The 19,053-nt window shown below is 45.0% G+C and overlaps 1 protein-coding gene across 1 annotated transcript in view; it reads right to left on the bottom strand.

Annotated features, from left to right (window-relative positions):
- Window positions 1-381: 381 nt before the first annotated feature.
- The window catches only part of LOC135915438 (translation initiation factor IF-2), a 63,849-nt gene continuing 45,177 nt past the window's right edge, over window positions 382-19,053 (bottom strand). Inside the window, exons 7-14 of the mRNA XM_065448515.1 lie at window positions 18,611-18,703; window positions 15,706-15,843; window positions 11,176-11,460; window positions 8,967-9,237; window positions 7,283-7,384; window positions 5,296-5,472; window positions 3,800-3,862; window positions 382-2,511 (exon numbers count right to left, since the gene is read on the bottom strand). Coding sequence (XP_065304587.1) covers window positions 3,801-3,862; window positions 5,296-5,472; window positions 7,283-7,384; window positions 8,967-9,237; window positions 11,176-11,460; window positions 15,706-15,843; window positions 18,611-18,703 — 1,128 coding nt within the window. The 3' untranslated portion in view covers window positions 382-2,511; window position 3,800. The remainder of the gene's footprint in view (window positions 2,512-3,799; window positions 3,863-5,295; window positions 5,473-7,282; window positions 7,385-8,966; window positions 9,238-11,175; window positions 11,461-15,705; window positions 15,844-18,610; window positions 18,704-19,053) is intronic.

Here is a 19,053-nt window from a genome sequence, read left to right as displayed (position 1 = left end):
CTGTATTCATATGTGTTTTTATCGCCTGAATAGAAAACTTAGCCTCATGTGTGTGTGTGTGTGTGTGTGTGTGTGTGTGTGTGTGTGTGTGTGTGTGCGTGTGTGTGTTTGTATGTGTGTGCGTGTGTGTGCGTGCGTGTGTGCGTGTGCGTCTGTGTGTGTGTGCGTGCGCGTGCGTGTGTGTGTGTGTGTGTGTGTGTGTGTGTGTGTGTGTGTGTGTGTGTGTGTGTGTGTGTGTGTGTGTGTGTGTGTGTGTGTGTGTGTGTGTGTGTGTGTGTGTGTGTGTGTGTGTGTGTGTGTGTGTGTGTGTGTGTGTGTGTGTGTGTGTGTGTGTGTGTGTGTGTGTGTGTGAAGCAAGAACCAACAGCAAACGTGCGGAAATGCTAGAGGGAAACAGGGTTCTTTTCGGTGACTTTATTTTAGCCGAAAGTGCACAACATTCATGATATGACCAGTGTCAGTGAAAACAGTGAGCGACGGCTCGTCGGCGGCGCCGCTGCGGGAGAGAAAACAACCGCTAAATCAATCCTACTACGTTTACAAAATACGCACGAGTTTACGATATAAGCCTCAGGAGGAGCTGCGTGAAAAAGGTTTGATGTCAACGTGAGTTCTCCTTTCCTCTTTATCTACATGTCTCGCTTCAGTGGAACCGCGTCTTATCAAAGCGACAAAGCCACGTGGGACGTATTTCCGACATGTCTCCGGCGTGGCATCGTCCCGGCGCCGGAACGCTCATGCTGCTGTGAGCGAAAAATGTGTTTAACATGATAATTGCTTCTCCATGGTTCACATATTGACCCCCGGTCGATATGTGAACCATGGAGAAGCAACATTGTCAAATTTCTCCATATTTTCGAATTTGCCATCTTCTCCTGATTGGCTAAGAGGGCTGCCATACGACCTGCCTGATCGAAACGTCAACGTTGCGCAATTTTACGGCATTCGGAATAGCACCCCTGGTCATCGTAACAACGTTGTTGGCGCTCGGCTTGAAATAGGCGCTCGCCGATGCCTGGTGACGTCACGCCGAAAGCTTGCCAGATATACGCTTCGTTTGGTTGCCGCTTTACCGTCGACCACGTTTTCAGGTGGTCAGCAAACAACATTAGCGTCCTTCCATCAAGGTCAACAATCGCAAAAAGGTTCTAAAAATAGCATTCAACCAACAACAAAGGGAAGGAATTGCTTTTTTTATCTTTTTCATAAGCATATCAACTGTGTAGAACGTGTATCGATTATGTTTTGTTTCTTTCATTACTATGGGTCCTTTGAGTAACAGTTTGGTTGGAGTCCTGACTGTGCCTTGGAAAAGAATTACTTAACCTTGTAAAACTAGGTGCGCTATATATATATATATATATATATATATATATATGCTTGCTTTATTTCGTTTTTTCAACGGTGAAACACAAGCTGAAATTGCGCCTAATCAAGAACAGCTTGCCCACGTTCTGGCAGTCGCTTGACAAGTGAGATTTACGTGCTTTAGATAGACAGAACAAAACACAAATATTGATAACCATGGGGTCTTTTGTGACTAAAGCAGGAAGATAGGAATAGAGTTGTACAGTACACATATATGGCACTTCCCCTATCAAGATACACGAAATCACCCGCTTCACCTCTTCGGTGTTTCTTTTCTTTGCCAAAAGCATCAGCCATCCACCATTCTCCAGCCACCCGCTTTTTTTTGTTTCATTGCGCAGAACACTGTGACGTTTACTCACCGACTAGTTACGAGCACTTAACTGTGCGTTTGGAATAAATTTGATATTCACAGTACCTATTTGCGTCGAGAGCCTAAGTGCTTCGAAGGGTAATCAATGAGATAGGCAGCGAAGGCTAGTTCGAACGGTCTTTGATTTGCAAGAGGATCTATACTTTTAATGGGTACATCAGAAGCGAACGAAGACACTGCACAGCGCGTGTTTACGTAAGCAAAGTGAAGGAAAAATTTCAAAAGAAGAACATAGCCTCGCGACTCCCCTCGAAAAAAGACAGGCGAGAGAAAATTCTCTTCGGGAATTTTTTAACAGTGCATGTCGCTAGCAACAGTGCATAACACAACCACAGTAGAGGTTTATAGATATATCACGCACACCGTTGAATGATACGGAGGTGTTCACGAACACGACTTGTACATCTATACAGAAGCGACAGGTTGCTTCTTTTAGTCGACTGGTCGTAGTCCCTTTTTTTTAAATACTTTTCTCATTTTCTAGAAAAAAAATACAGGTTCAAGTTTAGCGTAGTCAGGGAGAGGGTGCCAGATGGCAATGGAGCTATCCTGATATTTCAATACATTCTGTCGAATATTAGCTTGTGTACAGGCAAACGATGGAAGGGGTTTGGAGTTGGCGTAGGGGTTCGAGCACGCTTAGAGCGTCGGCTGGTTACAGGTCAGAGATCGGGTGTGGGGTGATTCGGAAGATTTGGTGAAGTGTTGTCACGGTCATCAACGGTGTCACGGTAAGCACTCCACACAGCTGGCCTCTTCACAGCATGATTCTGCAAGGATAAAAAAGAAACACGCACACATAAAGAACTGAGGCGTGACTTACGTTATAGCACCACCCTAACTCATAGACTATGTTCTCTGAGACAATTCACTCTTAACAGCCCAATATGTTTCTGATGAAGGTACTCCTACAGAACTTGAATAATGCAGTCAGCATAGAAGATAACCCGACAGACCTGTGAAAGTTTCGAGATATGTTAGGACTGAAAATGAAACGTAAGGGAATACTTCTCTCGTTGGGCCTTTCCTAATCCATTAATAGCCGTAGAGGTGATAAACAAGGCCGGTGCCTTCTTTTTGATAGAACATTGTAATCTGTAAACGGCCACATTTTTTGTTTGTCGACGAAGTGCACGTTAGGATTATTACGTATAATGTTTAGCGCCAAGTATAGATTAAAAATTGCTCTCCTACTTTTCTGACGCCATGAGAACTAGTTTCTTCTTCATAAATTTTGATATTTTGTTGCGACATGACGCGCATGAAAAAATGAGAAACTATGGCTCGGAGGTTCCGAGATGAAACGACAGTCACCGCGTAACTTACCAAGAAACCAACAATTCTTTTAAATAATTGTGTCGAAGAAACATTGGAGAAACATAGACGACGACACGAATCGTCTATGTTGCTTCCTTTTGTGTGTGTCTTAATTTGCGGCAAGAAATGCGTCCTTCAGTAAACACCAACTAGGCCAACAGACAGGCTTTGAAAGAACGCGAAGTTATTTGGAAATATGTTCCGTGTACTCATGACTGTTTATATGAACCCAGTAAACGTCAGCGACAACAGCAGGACGAAAATGCAAAATCAAGCACGCCCTTTTCACGTATTTAGATGCAATAATTGTCCACACTTGCCTTCTTCAATTAGCAGCGCTTAACGCCACGAATTTGTTGGTTTAAACTAGAAACAGAGTCTAAATAGGAGCTTTGAAAAGATTGTTTTATCAGCTTATCTTTCACCAAGCTCTCTACTTGCTCAATAAGCTTTTAATAGGCAGAATAACAATGGTGAAACGCCCGAGCCTACAGCGAGTCCTTATTGCAAGTTTATGATTACCGAGTATATTATTTAACACGGACATAACAGCTTGCTTTCTGCCGCATTTCCATTCCCTGGAAAGAGGACCGAAAGAGGCATAGTTTCCTCGTGTGATATATCAGAATGTGTTACACTATCAGTTAAGGAACAAAGACATTCTAAAATTTTCTTTAAAAATTCCAATCCCGTGTCAGGTAGACAGGTACAGGAAAATGTTAAATACTATAGAATGCTTACCTTAAGACTTCTGAGAGGCTGTGGGAACTTCCTTGTGCTTGATCACCGCTGGAATGGTCTTTTCTGTAACGTAGTAAAATAGTTGCAAACATTTACGAGAAAGTGACTTTGGTTGGGAGCATGCAATAATATTATCGCTATTGTGTTAAACCTGTAGTTGTGGTAAAGTTCTACGAATTACCAACAATCACGCTATATAAAAGTTCAACGTAATTGAGGGTTCATTAGCTACTGCATACTTCAGAAGTTCGCGGTGTCGTATGTCGTATGTGGATTGGGTGTACATTATGCAACAATCGTGCTATATAGATGCTCAGCATGACTGAGACTTTATTTGCTACTCATGCTCCAGAAGTTCATAGTGTCGTATGTTTGGAGGTAACACACACACATACGCAAACATACACACAAGCGCACACGCACATAGCCGAATGATATAATTGGAACACGATCGATAAATTATATTTAATAACGTTTCGGCCGTGGCACAGCCTTCGTCAGAGTGCTACTATTATAAAGGCCATGGCCTAAACGTTAGTAAAGGCACTTTTTCGTACGTTTGCCAATTATTTCATTCTGCTACACTAAAACGAGATCCATTTGCATATTGTCAATATCAGATGTCAGTATTGTTGATTTGTGCTAATAAATCGGTGTGGTAGTTTGGGGTTGTCCATATTATGTCCATATATGTTCATTCGTGGGTGTGGGCAGCCTCGAGGAACAAATTTTGTGTATAGATTTCCACCATCCAAATGATATCAGGTAAACGTGAGTACTCGCAAAGATCAGCTGACTATTTCTCGTGGTTACGCATCGGCACTTGTTTGTGGAAGACTGCAAAATTGGCCGGCATTTGTGTGCCTAACAAATAAAGGAAGGTCTAGCTAGTCACAAAAGTGTACAGAAACATTGCAATTATGCAAGCCCGTGATAGCTGCAATAAAATCCAATTTTCACTATGTAAATCTAATAAAAAGTGAACACCTTATCGCTTTCATGGGCTAATTAGAGGAAGAGGGGGGTGGGGGTGCTGAATAACACGACTAAACGCGGATAAGGATGGCAGGGTTTCTGTAGTGCAGTCTTTAGCTGTACAAATTGAAACAACTGACCAGCACGTTTATGTGGAATAAATTAGACAACTACTCGCCTATTAACAGAGAGAGGAAACGCAAGAAGTTCAACGATACGCAAGTTTTGAGTTTGCCAGTCTGCACGAGAGTGGAGGAAAAGGGCTTTTAGAAGAAGGCAGTAAGAGATTTAAAAAATTTTGCATTAAAGAAAAGAAAGACGTTATCTAGCAGATGATAGATGACGTAATAAGGATGATCAAATCACTCCTTGATTGATCCTACATACATGCTACGTCGTGTTACTGCTAAACCATGAAATGTGTCATATTGTGACACACCCCTTCTGACAATCTTACCAATTATATCACATTTTGTAGCATTTATAACCTGTTATCTCGTGCCTGCCCTAATGCCGCTTACTCTTTTCTTCTCGGAGCCGGATGGCGGCGTTCCTAACCCTGGCGTTGGCGAGCTTGGCCGCCTGATGCTCGGTGGCCTCTGGAAAGAGCCGCTGAGGAAGCTGGTTCGACACCGGACCGCTGTACTGAGAGCTGGGAAACTCGCGAAGCATGTCCACCAGGGCAGCGAGCATGATGTCTGCGGAAAATATCCAAAAGAAACATTTCAAACATTTCCCTAAATACCGCATCTTTTCTTGGTTGCCGAAAAACGTTAATTGAAAGAATAGAACTCTAAGTTGTTTAGGTCTACGACGACTTTCCAGTTCTATATGCATAGCGTAGAAAAGAACCCCTCCAAAAGAGAGAGAGGGAAAGAGAGAGAGAGGGGGGGGGGGCAGAGGAAAGACAGGGAGGTTAACCAAAGATTGTCTCCGGTTGGCTACCCTGTACTGGGGGTGGGCCAAAGGAATGCGATAGGTGAGAGAGAGAAAAGAATAAAAAAACGAAGAAAAAAACATACACTCATACACGTATACACGATACACACGAACTGCTTCTGTGGTGTTAACAGGTCTAACAGGTGTTACATCTTCGCAGACTGCGTAACACCTGTCACGCAGTCTGCGAAGGCGTTCCTAGTGTTACGCACTGTCACCGTCTAATCCTACGTAACACAGTGTGCAGTCACAATTTGTCATAAAGTGCCGCGTCTTTTAAGTACTGCAGTAGCGCTTTCATAGGGAGGGGATCGCGCTGATGTTCGCCTAGGCCACTTTCCAAAGGATGTTGTTTTCTATTATTGGGCGCTTGTCCAGCACGTCTAGGGTGGCTGAGAGGGCTGCTCTTTGCGGGTTGAAACTAGGGCACTCACAAAAAAGGTGCGCGATTGTTTCATTGCACCCGCAGAAGTCACAAAGTGGGCTGTGGACCATTCCAATAAGAAAGAATTGCGAATTTGAAAATGCTACTCGAAGCCCTAGACAGACTAGAAGGGTGCAGTTACGTCGTGGAAGGTCGGGGAGGAATACGGAGCTGTAAATTAGGGTCAAGGGTATGAAGGCGTGCACGTGTGAACTCGGATGAATTCCATTGAGCCAATGTTAATTCATTCAGGCGCAAGTGCGGAAAGTTTTTTCGCTGCGTCGGCTCTCGAAAGAGGAATGGCAACGCAGTTGACGCCGTCATGGGCAGATTGGGCAGCTGCGTCTGCTCGATCATTGCCATGTATGCCACAGTGACTAGACAGCCACTGATATATTATATCGTGTCCTTCGTCAACTATGCGATGGTGGACTTCTCTGATCTCTGCGACGAGCTGCTCATGTGATCCATGGCGCAGCGCTGAGAGTATACTCGGTAGGGCTGCCTTGGAAGCCCTCCAAAATTATGCAAGTACCGATAGGGGCTGCACAACCCTATAGAAGAAGACGGCAGCACAGTCGTGAAATCGTCAAAGATGGTAAACCTTAGTAAGGAAGCACGGTAAAGTAAGAATTGATGACTCGTTTGTCTTAAAAGGGGTGCCTGTTGTAACTTTTTAAAGCTATGAGTCAGTTTTGTTATACGTAGGATTTTGTGAGGACCGCCGGAAGGGGACTTGCATTTTGTCATTATCTGATGCCAGTATAGTTTCCTTGTGCTAATAAAACGGGTGTGGTATTTTCAGGTTGTCCATATTATATTACTGCACAAATGCTTTCAGTCCTTAAAAAATTATTTTCAATTTTATGCAACGTCTTTGTCATACTTTTGCCTTAGGTTAAGTTCATTGTCATTACCAAAGAACTTCATTAGCTGCAAACACCATTCCTTCACTGATATGTGGTAAGACATGATGAGATTCGCTGGAAAATAATACTTAATTCCGATCTAATGAACCTAAAAAATAATATGTTAATCTTATTAATCTATTTTAACTTTATAATGCTTGCCAAGAAGGGGTAACCTTCAAAATTCTAGAACAAATAAAACGGAGAAAACTGAATCGAAGGTACAATCTCACTTACCGAGAACTTTCTTCTCAACTTCACCAGACAGCTTGTTTTGGGACACCTCGGTTTCCACAAAGTTTGCAAACCTCGCCAAAGCTTCTTCGGCGCTCTGATCCCCTGCAAAGAAGAAAAGTTGGATCAGCGCACTTTGCAAAACTACCGGCTCTCAGTTATTGCTTCATCAGCAGGATCTCGCAGCTAAAAACGGCATTTTCTCAAGAGCACCTCTTTCGCGATGAACACAGTGCCGCTTTGCCCGCTAGCTACAGTATTATCTGTCGCTGCCTCCGAAATACATGCATAGACGTCACCAGTCTCAGAGTCTGTGTGGGCGCCAAACCCTTCGCAAGTTGCCGGGCGTCAACGCTGCGTGGCAGTCACTGTACATCGCTGCAGGGGCACGAATTCGAGAACAAAATTGAGCAGCTACAATACACATGTTACAATCTATGTCAATTGGTTAAATAAGGTTACATTATTTACCCTCTACACGGCGCTCTCCCGATACTTCTCGTGGAGAAATAAAAGTCCGATTGATTGATTGATTGATTGATTGATTGATTGATTGATTGATTGATTGATTGATTGATTGATTGATTGATTGATTGATTGATTGATTGCCGATCCGGAAAGATGGCAAGACGCGGAGACCCACATCACGGGCTCGCCGTGGTTGCTATGGTGTTGGGCTGCTAAGGAGGTCACAGGATGGAATCCCGTACATGGTGGCCGCATTTCGATGGGGGTGAAATGCGAAAACACCCGTGTTGTTCGGTTTATGTCCACGTTAAAGAAGCCCAGGCCGTCCGAATTTGCGGATTCCCCCACTACTGCGTGCCTCATAATCAGATTGTGCTTTTGTCATGTAAAACCTCATAATTTAACTTTTATTTAACCACTTCCCGTGATTCACGTGCCCCACGCGACCGCAGATAACACTGCCTCTGGGATCAGCCCACTTTACGCTGCGCAAAAGCGACCGATCAGACGCGCCAAATTGCGGGAGAGAAGGCACAAAAAAAAAACTCGCCCTTTTAATGAATGATGCGCTTGAAGGCATGTATTTGTTTCAGAAGGGTTATTTGGGTACCATTTGCTGTTTCATTGTATAATTCAGTAGAGAACCGAGCCGGCCATCGGCACCACCGTAGGGGTAGACAGTACAAGTGATTATACTGCATAAGCAGATTCGCTATATGACTGTTGCGTTGTGTATGAGCTATTCGGCGAGACAGCAGCAGCAGCCACGGTTAGTAAAGTACTGGAACTTTTGCAACACGTGGGAAGATAAAGCTGGGAGAGAGCGTCGCGTAACACAATTCGTGCCAAAACTTATTGGCCCAACATGTGATCGCCACACCAGAGCTCGCAGCAGATTTTAGTGTTCTCGCTTTGCAAGTTGAGCTACAGCACCGCAGCCGAACAAGTGGACATCGTTAAAAACTATCGGCCGCCAGACGTAGTCGGCGAACACGCTGTGTCTCAGAGGTCAAGTATAGTGGGCCGATGCTGCTAGAGAAAAAGCGAGGAGAATGGTGACACGGACAGTTCGCTTGTTAAGGCTGGCTTGGCTGACGTAATGCTCTCTCCTAATTTATTTCCTTCCTCTAAGATCTGAAAAGAAAGCCTCGTTTAAAAACTGGCACAAGAAAGAAAAAAAGCTCAGCGCGTTTCAAGCACCACGTCGTCAAAGCCTCACCCTTGACGATGCTGTGGGCAAACATGTCCTTGGCGAGCCAGTAGATGATTTCCTCGAGCGTGTACTCGTCATACAGCGATGAGCCTCGCAGCTTCTTCAGCGCGCCCAGCACATCTTCCTCGGCCTGCTGCTGCGCCGACCGGACTCGCTGCTCTTCTGCCAGTCGCTCGAGCTCGAGCACGCTCAGCTTGTTGGGCGCCAGACCGCCAGGCAGCATCACCCTCTCACCGCCGCGCTTCCGAGCTTGTGTTCCGCTTGACGACGCCGAGGCCTGGGAGGTATTTGTGTCCGTGACCGAAAGGTCAACTTCAGATTGTAGAAACAATGCGAAAATGGTATTGCATGCCGACAATGAAATGAAGTAACTCTAAGAGTGCAATTAATTTGTAAATGGTGATTTTTATTTTCCGACTTTTTAGAATCACACTGTACGCTAACAGTTCAAAAATATTTCTCCTCCCCGTCCCCGTCCCCGCAGTCTGTCCAACCAATGCCATTCGCTCACATGACTGGCTGATTATTTACACTAAGGGGCTTAACCCGATCCTGCATGTCGATTTAGAGTTAAGCACTACTACGCAATACGCCTTCTTAAACTTTATATTTTTAGAGCGCAGCTCTTAGGCGCCCGTTGCCGTGTTTCACGTCGCCGTTGGCCTCGCCATCATGCCTCGTCGTAACGAATGTAATCATCCGCGCACGCTCCTGCTGCCAGCTCTCGCTCGCGGCGCGAGTCTTGCTCTCCTCTTGTCCTCCAAAGCAGAATCACGTGTACTCGCCTATCCTCTCGACCCCTTCCGCCGCGCAGCGCTGTTGCGGTGACTCTCGCCGCTACCATCCACTCCGCCCTCGCCGTCCCTTCTCCCGCTGTCGCGGCACTGCCGCGGTGCCGGCGGCGGGCGCTCCTTGCCGCCTCGCGCGTGATCCACTGCTCTCTGCTCCTCCGTCTACGCGTCGTGTGGCTGTACGGCTCTCAGCCGTGTCTCTAGCTTCCCCGTTCGCGCGGCGCGTTCCTCAGTGGCGTTTGTCGCCTCTGGTAGTACTTGCGCCTGGCTGTACTTTTCCCGCCTCCACTCTTGCCCCTTACCTGGCGCAGTGCCATTGTGGTGACTCGAAAGACAGTTATAGCCTTTCGTACCCTTACGTCTACTTCCAACCCCTACCTTGTGCGGCCACATCGAGTCCTGCCTTTTAGTGAATCAATGCGTGACCTCTACTTAATACTCCTGTTCTCCACCACCCGTTTCCTCATCCTACCTCAGAGAAAATATTAAATAATTTCTAATCTCCCTCTCCCCAACCTTCGCGGTGGTGACCCAATATAACATAGCGCGTCGCCGGAACGCCGGCCCGGTAGCAGCGGTTCGCGGTGTGTGCTACCCAGCCGGAAACGCAGAACCGCCTCCGTTTGCGACTGCGTGTTCTGTATGCGGTCGCTTTTATGCGAAGCATATTACGAGGGCTCAACCCAGCTCCTCAGGCGCGGCGGTGACCATGAAATCACGTGACACCGTGACGTCACGACAGAGGAGAACCGGCGCTCCAACTCCCGCCGTCGCTCGCGGCGTCGCGCCCCGCATCGGACGCGGTGCGCGTCGAGCAACGCAGCGTTCGGCGCGACAACGAAATGTGCGCCTGAGCAAGCGCCGCACGCCTGAGCCGACGTTATGCGAAGCATATTACGAGGGCTCAACCCAGCTCCTCAGGCGCGGCGGTGACCATGAAATCACGTGACACCGTGACGTCACGACAGAGGAGAACCGGCGCTCCAACTCCCGCCGTCGCTCGCGGCGTCGCGCCCCGCATCGGACGCGGTGCGCGTCGAGCAACGCAGCGTTCGGCGCGACAACGAAATGTGCGCCTGAGCAAGCGCCGCACGCCTGAGCCGACGCCGACGACACCGGCTTTTCTGCGACACGAGCTCCTTAACGCTGTCGCGTTAAAATAAAGGCTAGTATGCTTCGCATCCTGGGCTTAACCTTAGCTAAGCCACAGCCATTTTTTGTTGAAACAAGGCAGCAGCTGCACTCAAAGATCGCATTACCAAGAAGCGTAATTGTCAGCCATTTTTCTTCCTTTAATTCATAGGCAGGCCACCCTCATCAATATTTGCGGACACAGGCAATCCATACACATTCCGCAATAAGGAACTATGCACCATCTATACGCAGTTCATACACGGTCAATATCTACGGGAAAAGGGAAACACCTGGTGCTGTGACGCCTTGTTCTTGTCTTCTCCGGCGGTCTTCGCAGGTGTTGAGAGGCTCGAAGAACCGGCTGCCTTGCTGCTTCCTCCGGCCTTTGACGACCCTTGCGGCGTCGCTTCCTTAGAGGCTGCGGGCTTGGCGGCGGGAGACTTCGGTTTTTCTGCCGCCGCCGCCTTGTCATTAGGAGCTTGGGCCGCCTTCTGCGATGATTTGGAGGCAACTGGGACTTTGGGCGAGTGCTCCATTTCCCGTGTGCCAAGAGCCTCAGCCGGACGACGCTGTGACTGCAGATGTATGCAAGAAGAAAAGCCGTAAAGCGTGGAGCCACAGACGTGTGCGAACGCGACTGTTTTATATCATTATCAGTAAAAAAAAAGGAGGGAGTCAATATAAAAGAAAAGCAGGGAGGTTAGCCAAGACCATGCCTCGCTGGCTACCGCACACTTGGAGCAAGGGGAAGTTAAGGAGACGGAAACAATAATAATAATAAAGAGACAGTCAGCGCGCACACAGTCGCACACCCACACACGAACTGCACTGCCTTGGTTGCAAAAACGCACATAGTATATGTACAGGGAGGTTAACCAGGTCAAAATATTCTGTTTGCTACCCTGCGCTCGGGGACTGGAAAAAGCGGATAAATGATAAAGAAAGAGAAATAGAGAATACAAAGGCAATCAGGGAGACCAGAAGACATCAAAGCACGCTGAAGGGTGTAGTCTTCTTTTTTAGTTGAGATAAAAATAATCAGGCAAGTTCTCGCCGTTTGCTGGCGACAGCAACTCCGTTTCACCTAATGCTAGTCTGTGGTCGTTTGCTCAGGCAGTTGTCCGCAATGTAACCCCGATAACCTTGATGAAGCCAATGAACCAAACAAATAACAAATTAGTGATTAGCGTGGGCTTTATTCTTGATTTATTTATTTATTTATTTATTTATTTTATTCTTACCATGCACGATATTTCATTGCTGCCATGGCACTGGAGATAAAGGAAAGGAAATATGCATGACATGTCTCCTAGCGCCATGGTAACGCAGAACACTGTAAGAAATACAAAAAATGCATATATACCGAAAACATCATACATTGGCAAAGCTACACGCAGTACTTTGCATAAAATAAGCAATCAAACAACACAATTTTCCGCTGCAGAAAATAAACTATTCAGCGTACAAAACGGAGTGATTGGTGATCGCTATTATTTTTATTCTTGACACCGCACTGTTTATACTCCTTATTGAAGCGCTTAGTCTCTGGATGTGCGTTTAAGAGATGGGCACTCTAGGTAACCATGTTGACACCATTTACGCCTTAAGAGAAGCTTGACGCTCCTCTCTCGTGGCGAGTACCCTTAAGGCTATTGTACTGTGTGCTGAAGGTGTCTAGATAACGTCGTGTACGATACCTATGCGCCAAAATGTGAACTCGAAACGCAATTTGCAAGAAATACGTGAAAGACTTTCGGGGCACCCGTTAGTCCTAGACTATGCTTCGACAACCCTAAAGGATAGTGTTTTGCTATGGGTCGCACACAGAAAACATGTAAATACAACACGGCAGTCTAAATCCTGGTTGGGTCAATGCGTCAGCATTGACAAAACCGAGTCTCAGGTTCTTGCTCATTCGTTCCGCAACAGACGCAAGAAGGTGCGACGGGTAACCAGCCCAATAAGGCAGTCAGCCTGTCCAAGAAAACTTTGTTCCATAGCGTGGATGCACGATTTTTTAAGCGCATTTGCTAGACCCAGGTTTGCAATGGTTGTCTTCACCAGTTTTGAATGCGTTGATTGGAATAGCAGTGGCGCCTTGTCGCCTCTGCGTGCACAGGTACAGCAGACCTTCCCCTTAGAGACTTCGAGTCTCAGATCAAGCAATCTCAAAGACCCTTGCGTGGGGACCTCGTGGGCAACAGCAAGCGGCCTAAGCGCATGAATACAGCACGTTACTGCCTTCAAAACTGCGTCATCTGAATTCGTGCCACGGCCATGAGAGAGAACTAAGTAATCATCAACATAACGAAATACTTTTCGGACGCTTGTTCTGATTAGGAAATTCTAAGGTAATCTATCTTTCTGGGCAAGATATAAATCTCTAACTGCTGACGCCAATACAGGACCCTATACACACCCTGCCTTTCTGCAGGTACATATTCCCCTCTGATATAACATGAGTGGAATTCAAATATACAGAAAGAAGTTCCACGAACCCACCAGTCGAAACCCTGCAGGAATTTTGAAAAGCGACAGCACCGTGTGCATCTATACATTTTTCCACGCACTCCAGAATCTCATCTTCTGGGATCGAATTGTATTTGATTGCATTTGCATGTACAACCATTGTCTTGAGTGTGAAAAGGCGCGTGTTTCACGTGAAATGCAATGACGTGTCTGTGACAGGTGTGGGCAAAGGTATAAGAATCCGTGTTTCTTTCAAATAAACGTTGTTGAAGATCAGCGCTTGTGGTGTCGTCTTCTCGTCTCGTATCCCGTCTACGTTTTGCGCTGTTAACACCAGGATGTAAAACCAACAAGCCCAAGCTGCTATTCTAGGATATACCCGTGTGCCTGATTTATAAACAAATGGCAACGGCAAGCCAAGGGAAGTAGAGCTAGTTGTATTGAACAAGAATGCCCTGCTATGCCGTTAACAGCGCAAAGAGCAGCTGTCACACACAGTTTCCTGCTCTGAGCAGTTGGACGCTGTTCGCCAAGAAATACTGTTCATACTTCTACAACGGCCACTTGATACCTATATTTCGAGTTGCTCATACAGAGCAGCTAATTAGCAAGTATAAGGCAGATAAATAATTGCCAGTCGCTTCTAATGTGAGGCCCCTGGCGTTAGTCTAGCAACTATGCAAGAACTGAAATGTCACTGACGAAACTTACCATTCATTGCACTGTCTGCACAAAGCAAGTTCGTATTCCGGCTTACTTTGATCTTGGAGAATTACCGGCACATAAAGAAAGGATAAACATTCCATCGATGTTCCTATCTACGGTCACTATGAAAAAAGCTAATTAGGTTGTTCGTGAAAGCAATCAAAAAAGAGATGGAACGCACAACAAATTCGTCTGCTTATACGTAATCTCCTTCCCTGACCCTGACCCTGATCCTATATTACCCTGACCTATCACAGAGCTGTTTTTTAGCCTGGTTGGTTGCTTAATAAGCTAAGCTACTCTTTCCAGGGTAATAGAACTGACGATACTCTTTAAAATGTGAACCTCCGTAAGACCAACCTCGGATAGACGCACGCGCATGAGCATATTTGAGTAAGGATAATTTTGAAACGTATTGAATTCAATAGCTTAATAAACCAAACGCAATAAAACAACGTCCAAAGTAACGTATCGTTTTGGAACAAAACACCTAATGGGTAAAAAACACTAGAATGAAACCCCTAAAATAATAAATAGTAAGTTTGATCAGATAAAAAACGATTGAGTATGCCCGAAGAAAAAAAAATAGATAGATAGACAGACAGACAGACAGACAGACAGACAGACAGACAGACAGACAGACAGACAGACAGACAGACAGACAGACAGACAGACAGACAGACAGACAGACAGACAGATATAGACAGACATAGACAGACATAGACAGACATAGACAGATATAGACAGATATAGACAGATATAGATAGATATAGATAGATAGATATAGATAGATAGATATAGATAGATAGATATAGATAGATAGATATAGAGAGATAGATATAGATAGATATAGATAGATATAGATATAGATAGATATAGATAGATATAGATAGATAGATATATAGATAGATAGATAGATAGATAGATAGATAGATAGATAGATAGATAGATAGATAGATAGATAGATAGATAGATAGATAGATAGATAGATATAGATAGATATAGAGATAGATAGATATAGATAGATATAGATAGATAGATATATAGATATAGATAGATATAGATAGATAGATATAAATAGATAGATATATAGATATAGATAGATATAGATAGATAGATATATAGATAGATATAGAGATAGATAGATAGATAGATAGATAGATAGATAGATAGATAGATAGATAGATAGATAGATAGATAGATAGATAGATAGATAGATAGATAGATAGATAGATAGATATAGATAGATAGATAGATAGATAGATAGATAGATAGATAGATAGATAGATAGATAGATAGATAGATAGATAGATAGATAGATAGATAGATAGATAGATAGATAGATAGATAGATAGATAGATAGATAGGAATAGGACACATGGGGCATGGAGGCTATTTGCTGAATAAAGGAAGGGAGAGTAGAGGAAGGGAGAGCAGCCCATGCCCTTTTAACCTAATCTCGGTGATTGCCAAATGAAAAAAAAAAAGAACCACAGAAGTTATGCTGGATGCTACGTATCGAAAAAGATTATTCGATGCGGCCCAACGGAGGACAGTTGGAGAGTCCGCGAAGAGGCAGTGGGTGCGTCGTGACCACGCAGGAGTAATAAGTTAATAAAGCTTAATATCCTCGAGGCTCGCTATACCTTGAATTCGTCCTTCTTCTTCATGTTTATTGCCTCACGCAGCTCTTGGATCTTGCGCAGCTTCTCCTGCTGAGCGCGAATGTAGTTCATCTCGGCCTTGACATCTTGCAGGTACACGATGGCCTCCTCTCGCGTCATCTGCGCAAGAGAATGGAGGTGGGACATTGTGAGCTACGCCAGCGGTTGCGGAAGAAGAAAATGTGTTTGGTTATACCTCGAAGTGATACAGGCGTTTCAATGAATGAATGAATGAATAAGCGCGGCGGCAACTTTTATGACGCGTGAAAAAGTAGTTGGACGGCATGGATTTTAGTTTACTAGCACTACCGAAGCTCCAGACACGAAGCTTCAAAGTGTTAAAGTGCTCCTGGATAGATACAGCTTCCGTATGAAATATTTTCGGCAGCCAGAGCTTTTTTCCGTGAAAGATGTGAAAGATGAGAAGCACGCATACAACTCTTTTTTTTTATTTCCTTTAGGCATGCGACAGACAAACGATAACACCGCGCTGGATTTGAAAGCTTTATATTTGCGGCGGAGTTTGCTCAACAAAGTAAAGAAATCGAAGCCGCGTTTTGAAATTTCCCGCTGACTCGGCGAGGCGCTCTCTCTCTCTCTCTGCTGAATTTACATCACTGACAGTTATTGAAAGCAACAGCGTCGCTCGCTTTATGTCCCACGAGTATTCCGTGTTGTGAGTTTGTATCTGTATGTGCGTGCACTCTTGTATCTTAATCATTTACCACTCACCACTTTGTCAAGTGCACTGTGCGTCCTAACAAATGTTCTTTCGTACACTTGCACAGTTATGGATTTGGATAAATCATTGTTCCTCATCTCTCGTTCCTGGCTTTCCACTTTCATTATCAACAAGATTGGATGGCATGTTCTGTTCGGGCCACATCTGTGTGGGCGTGTACCTTTTTTTTCTATATCGACCCTTTCGCATCCACACGTTCTAGTATTCTATTTTCTATCACAGGCAACTTACTATATATATCTAGTATTGCAGTTTTGCAGCGTTCAATTTAAGACTGAATTCTGGGATTTTACGTGCCAAAACAAAGATGTGATTATGAGGCACGCTGTAGTGGGGGACTGGGACTAATTTTGACCAACTGGGATTCTTTAACGTTCACCGAATGCACGGTACGTGGGCGTTTTCACATTTTGCCCTCATAGAAATGCGGCCGCCGTGGCCGGTGTATGACCTCGCGACCTCGGGTTTGACAGTGCAACGCCAAAGCCCCTAGGCATCCACGGCAGGTGTTTGACATCGTCCACTAAAGCAGGGACGTTGCAAGGGCGCCAACTCCGTCATAGGGAGTGCGTGTCCTTTGTTTTAGCGGAGAGAAGTGGTGCCGTTTCCGCAAACTATCGCTTATGTAAGTGCTGTAGGTCCTGCAAAACGACACTTTAGCACGCACAAGAGAACTCGAGCACGCACAAGAGAGGAAGAAAAAACGAAAGATGAAAAACGAGCTTGAGTGACTGCCTAAAATCGACCGTAATGTTTTAAGCACCACCTCCGTACTGATAAAAAATATTTTACTGTTCTTCCAAGGCCACTTACTGACCATCATCCAAGTATTATCCCAAGTGAGAATAAGTGGTTGCTCAGAGTGCTAAATTTGTAGCGTGGTTGCTACCTTTTTTGTGCACTTAGGGGGTATTCCAGCAACACGTGCATTATTATTTCTACAGTGCAAATGCCGAAGACTAGAGGACACATAAAAAAGGGAAAAAAATGATAGTACCATGCTCTGTGTCTCCTCTACTCTCCGTCCTTAGCGCTTGAACGTGCTTTTAAGCTACAGCTGTATTTTGAGTAGTCTATAAACTAAACTAGCATAAGCGAGCTTAGAAAGGCAGGCAAACTTTAACGATGTCTTTAACGTTATCTACATTCAACGTTTTACGAGTAGCACTTGCAAAACTGTTTTGTGGTATATTCCTGAAGCAGAAAACCCCCAATTTGTTCATTTTCTTTTGCATAGTTTTTATGTCCTATTGAACAATATCTTCAATGTCGGTGGGGTTTTGCCAAATGGTACTTTACTGTACCAGTAAGAAACGATAGAAACATACTCGGGTGGTCACGTTACCAGCTATACATGTGTGTCGCGGAAGCATGAAATGAGGCAGAGCGAATATATTTACTAAAACTGGAGAGGTTCGTCTTTTAGGACGCCTAACATTCTACTACCGATTAGAACGGTGACAAAAAATATTGTGACAGAAATCTTCGAAGATGACTGTCGACGACAGCGATAGCTTTCTGGAGTAGTGCTGCATATCTCCACGTCATCAATTAATTCCGAACTCTTATGGGCACATCAGCAGACACACCAAGTGGAAATCGCGCTTCCAACAACTATGTCAAATGATACAACAACACAGCATAATCGCCTTGCAATAGCAGCACACTTGTGTCACAATGTGCCACCTTATGCCACCCCTTGTGTCACCTTGGAGCATCCATTCTGGGGTAGTGGCCAAGAATTCGCGCATACGAATATCGCATATGCAGTGGCGAAGTTGTCTGCTCGATCACATGCCCAACAGCACGTACGCAGTGACCCAAGTTGTCTACTGGGCAAGACAGCAGTGAGGGCCTACCTAGTGATCTAAGATGAATCTCCTCTCGGCTTTCGTTGTGCTAGACTGGCAGACTTCCATCCAAAGTGGGTGAAGTAGCTAAAGAAAGCTATCGCTTTAAAATTATGAGAAGTGGACGCGCCACTGCTAGAAAAAAAAACTCAGGGCCGTGTATAACTCGGTAATGTATCTGTTTGAGACCAGTGCTGTGCAGGACAGATGTGCCTTCGTATCACACTGCACACTTATCCAGCGCTATACATGTGAGGCTCACTCCGGTTTCTTTACTTGATATTCAGCCTCTTACCATTCCTTGCCTGAGCAGCTCTTCCACAGCAATGGCAACTCCTTCTTCGTCTCCTGTCCTCAGGATGTATTCAGCCAGGTCAGTAGGGGTGTACTGCATGGGAGATGCAAGACAAAGACAACGTGTATTTATTTTCTTTGGAACTGCGAAAGCTGAGAGGTGTGTCCTTCAGCTCGCTTATAGTAGGGCCTTAGGCTACAATTGATGTGTACTACACGGAAATCGCGAATGGCCACAGCTACACATTAACAGCTGATCATAATATATGATAGCTGTAAATATGCCTAACTTTATTAAAAGTATTAATTTACCTATTGGTGGCAATGGCGATAGCATCACCTTAATACACCTGCTTTTACACGATTACAACGAAGGCGTCAAATAAAACAACGGACGAAGGAACGAGACACAAGACAACCACGTCCTCGTCCTTTGTTTTATTT

This window comes from Dermacentor albipictus, chromosome 4, assembly GCF_038994185.2.
Source record: "Dermacentor albipictus isolate Rhodes 1998 colony chromosome 4, USDA_Dalb.pri_finalv2, whole genome shotgun sequence".
NCBI classification, from domain to species: Eukaryota; Metazoa; Arthropoda; class Arachnida; order Ixodida; family Ixodidae; genus Dermacentor; species Dermacentor albipictus.
Note: the sequence above shows the minus strand (reverse complement) of the source record. Positions and strands in the feature narration are given on the sequence as shown.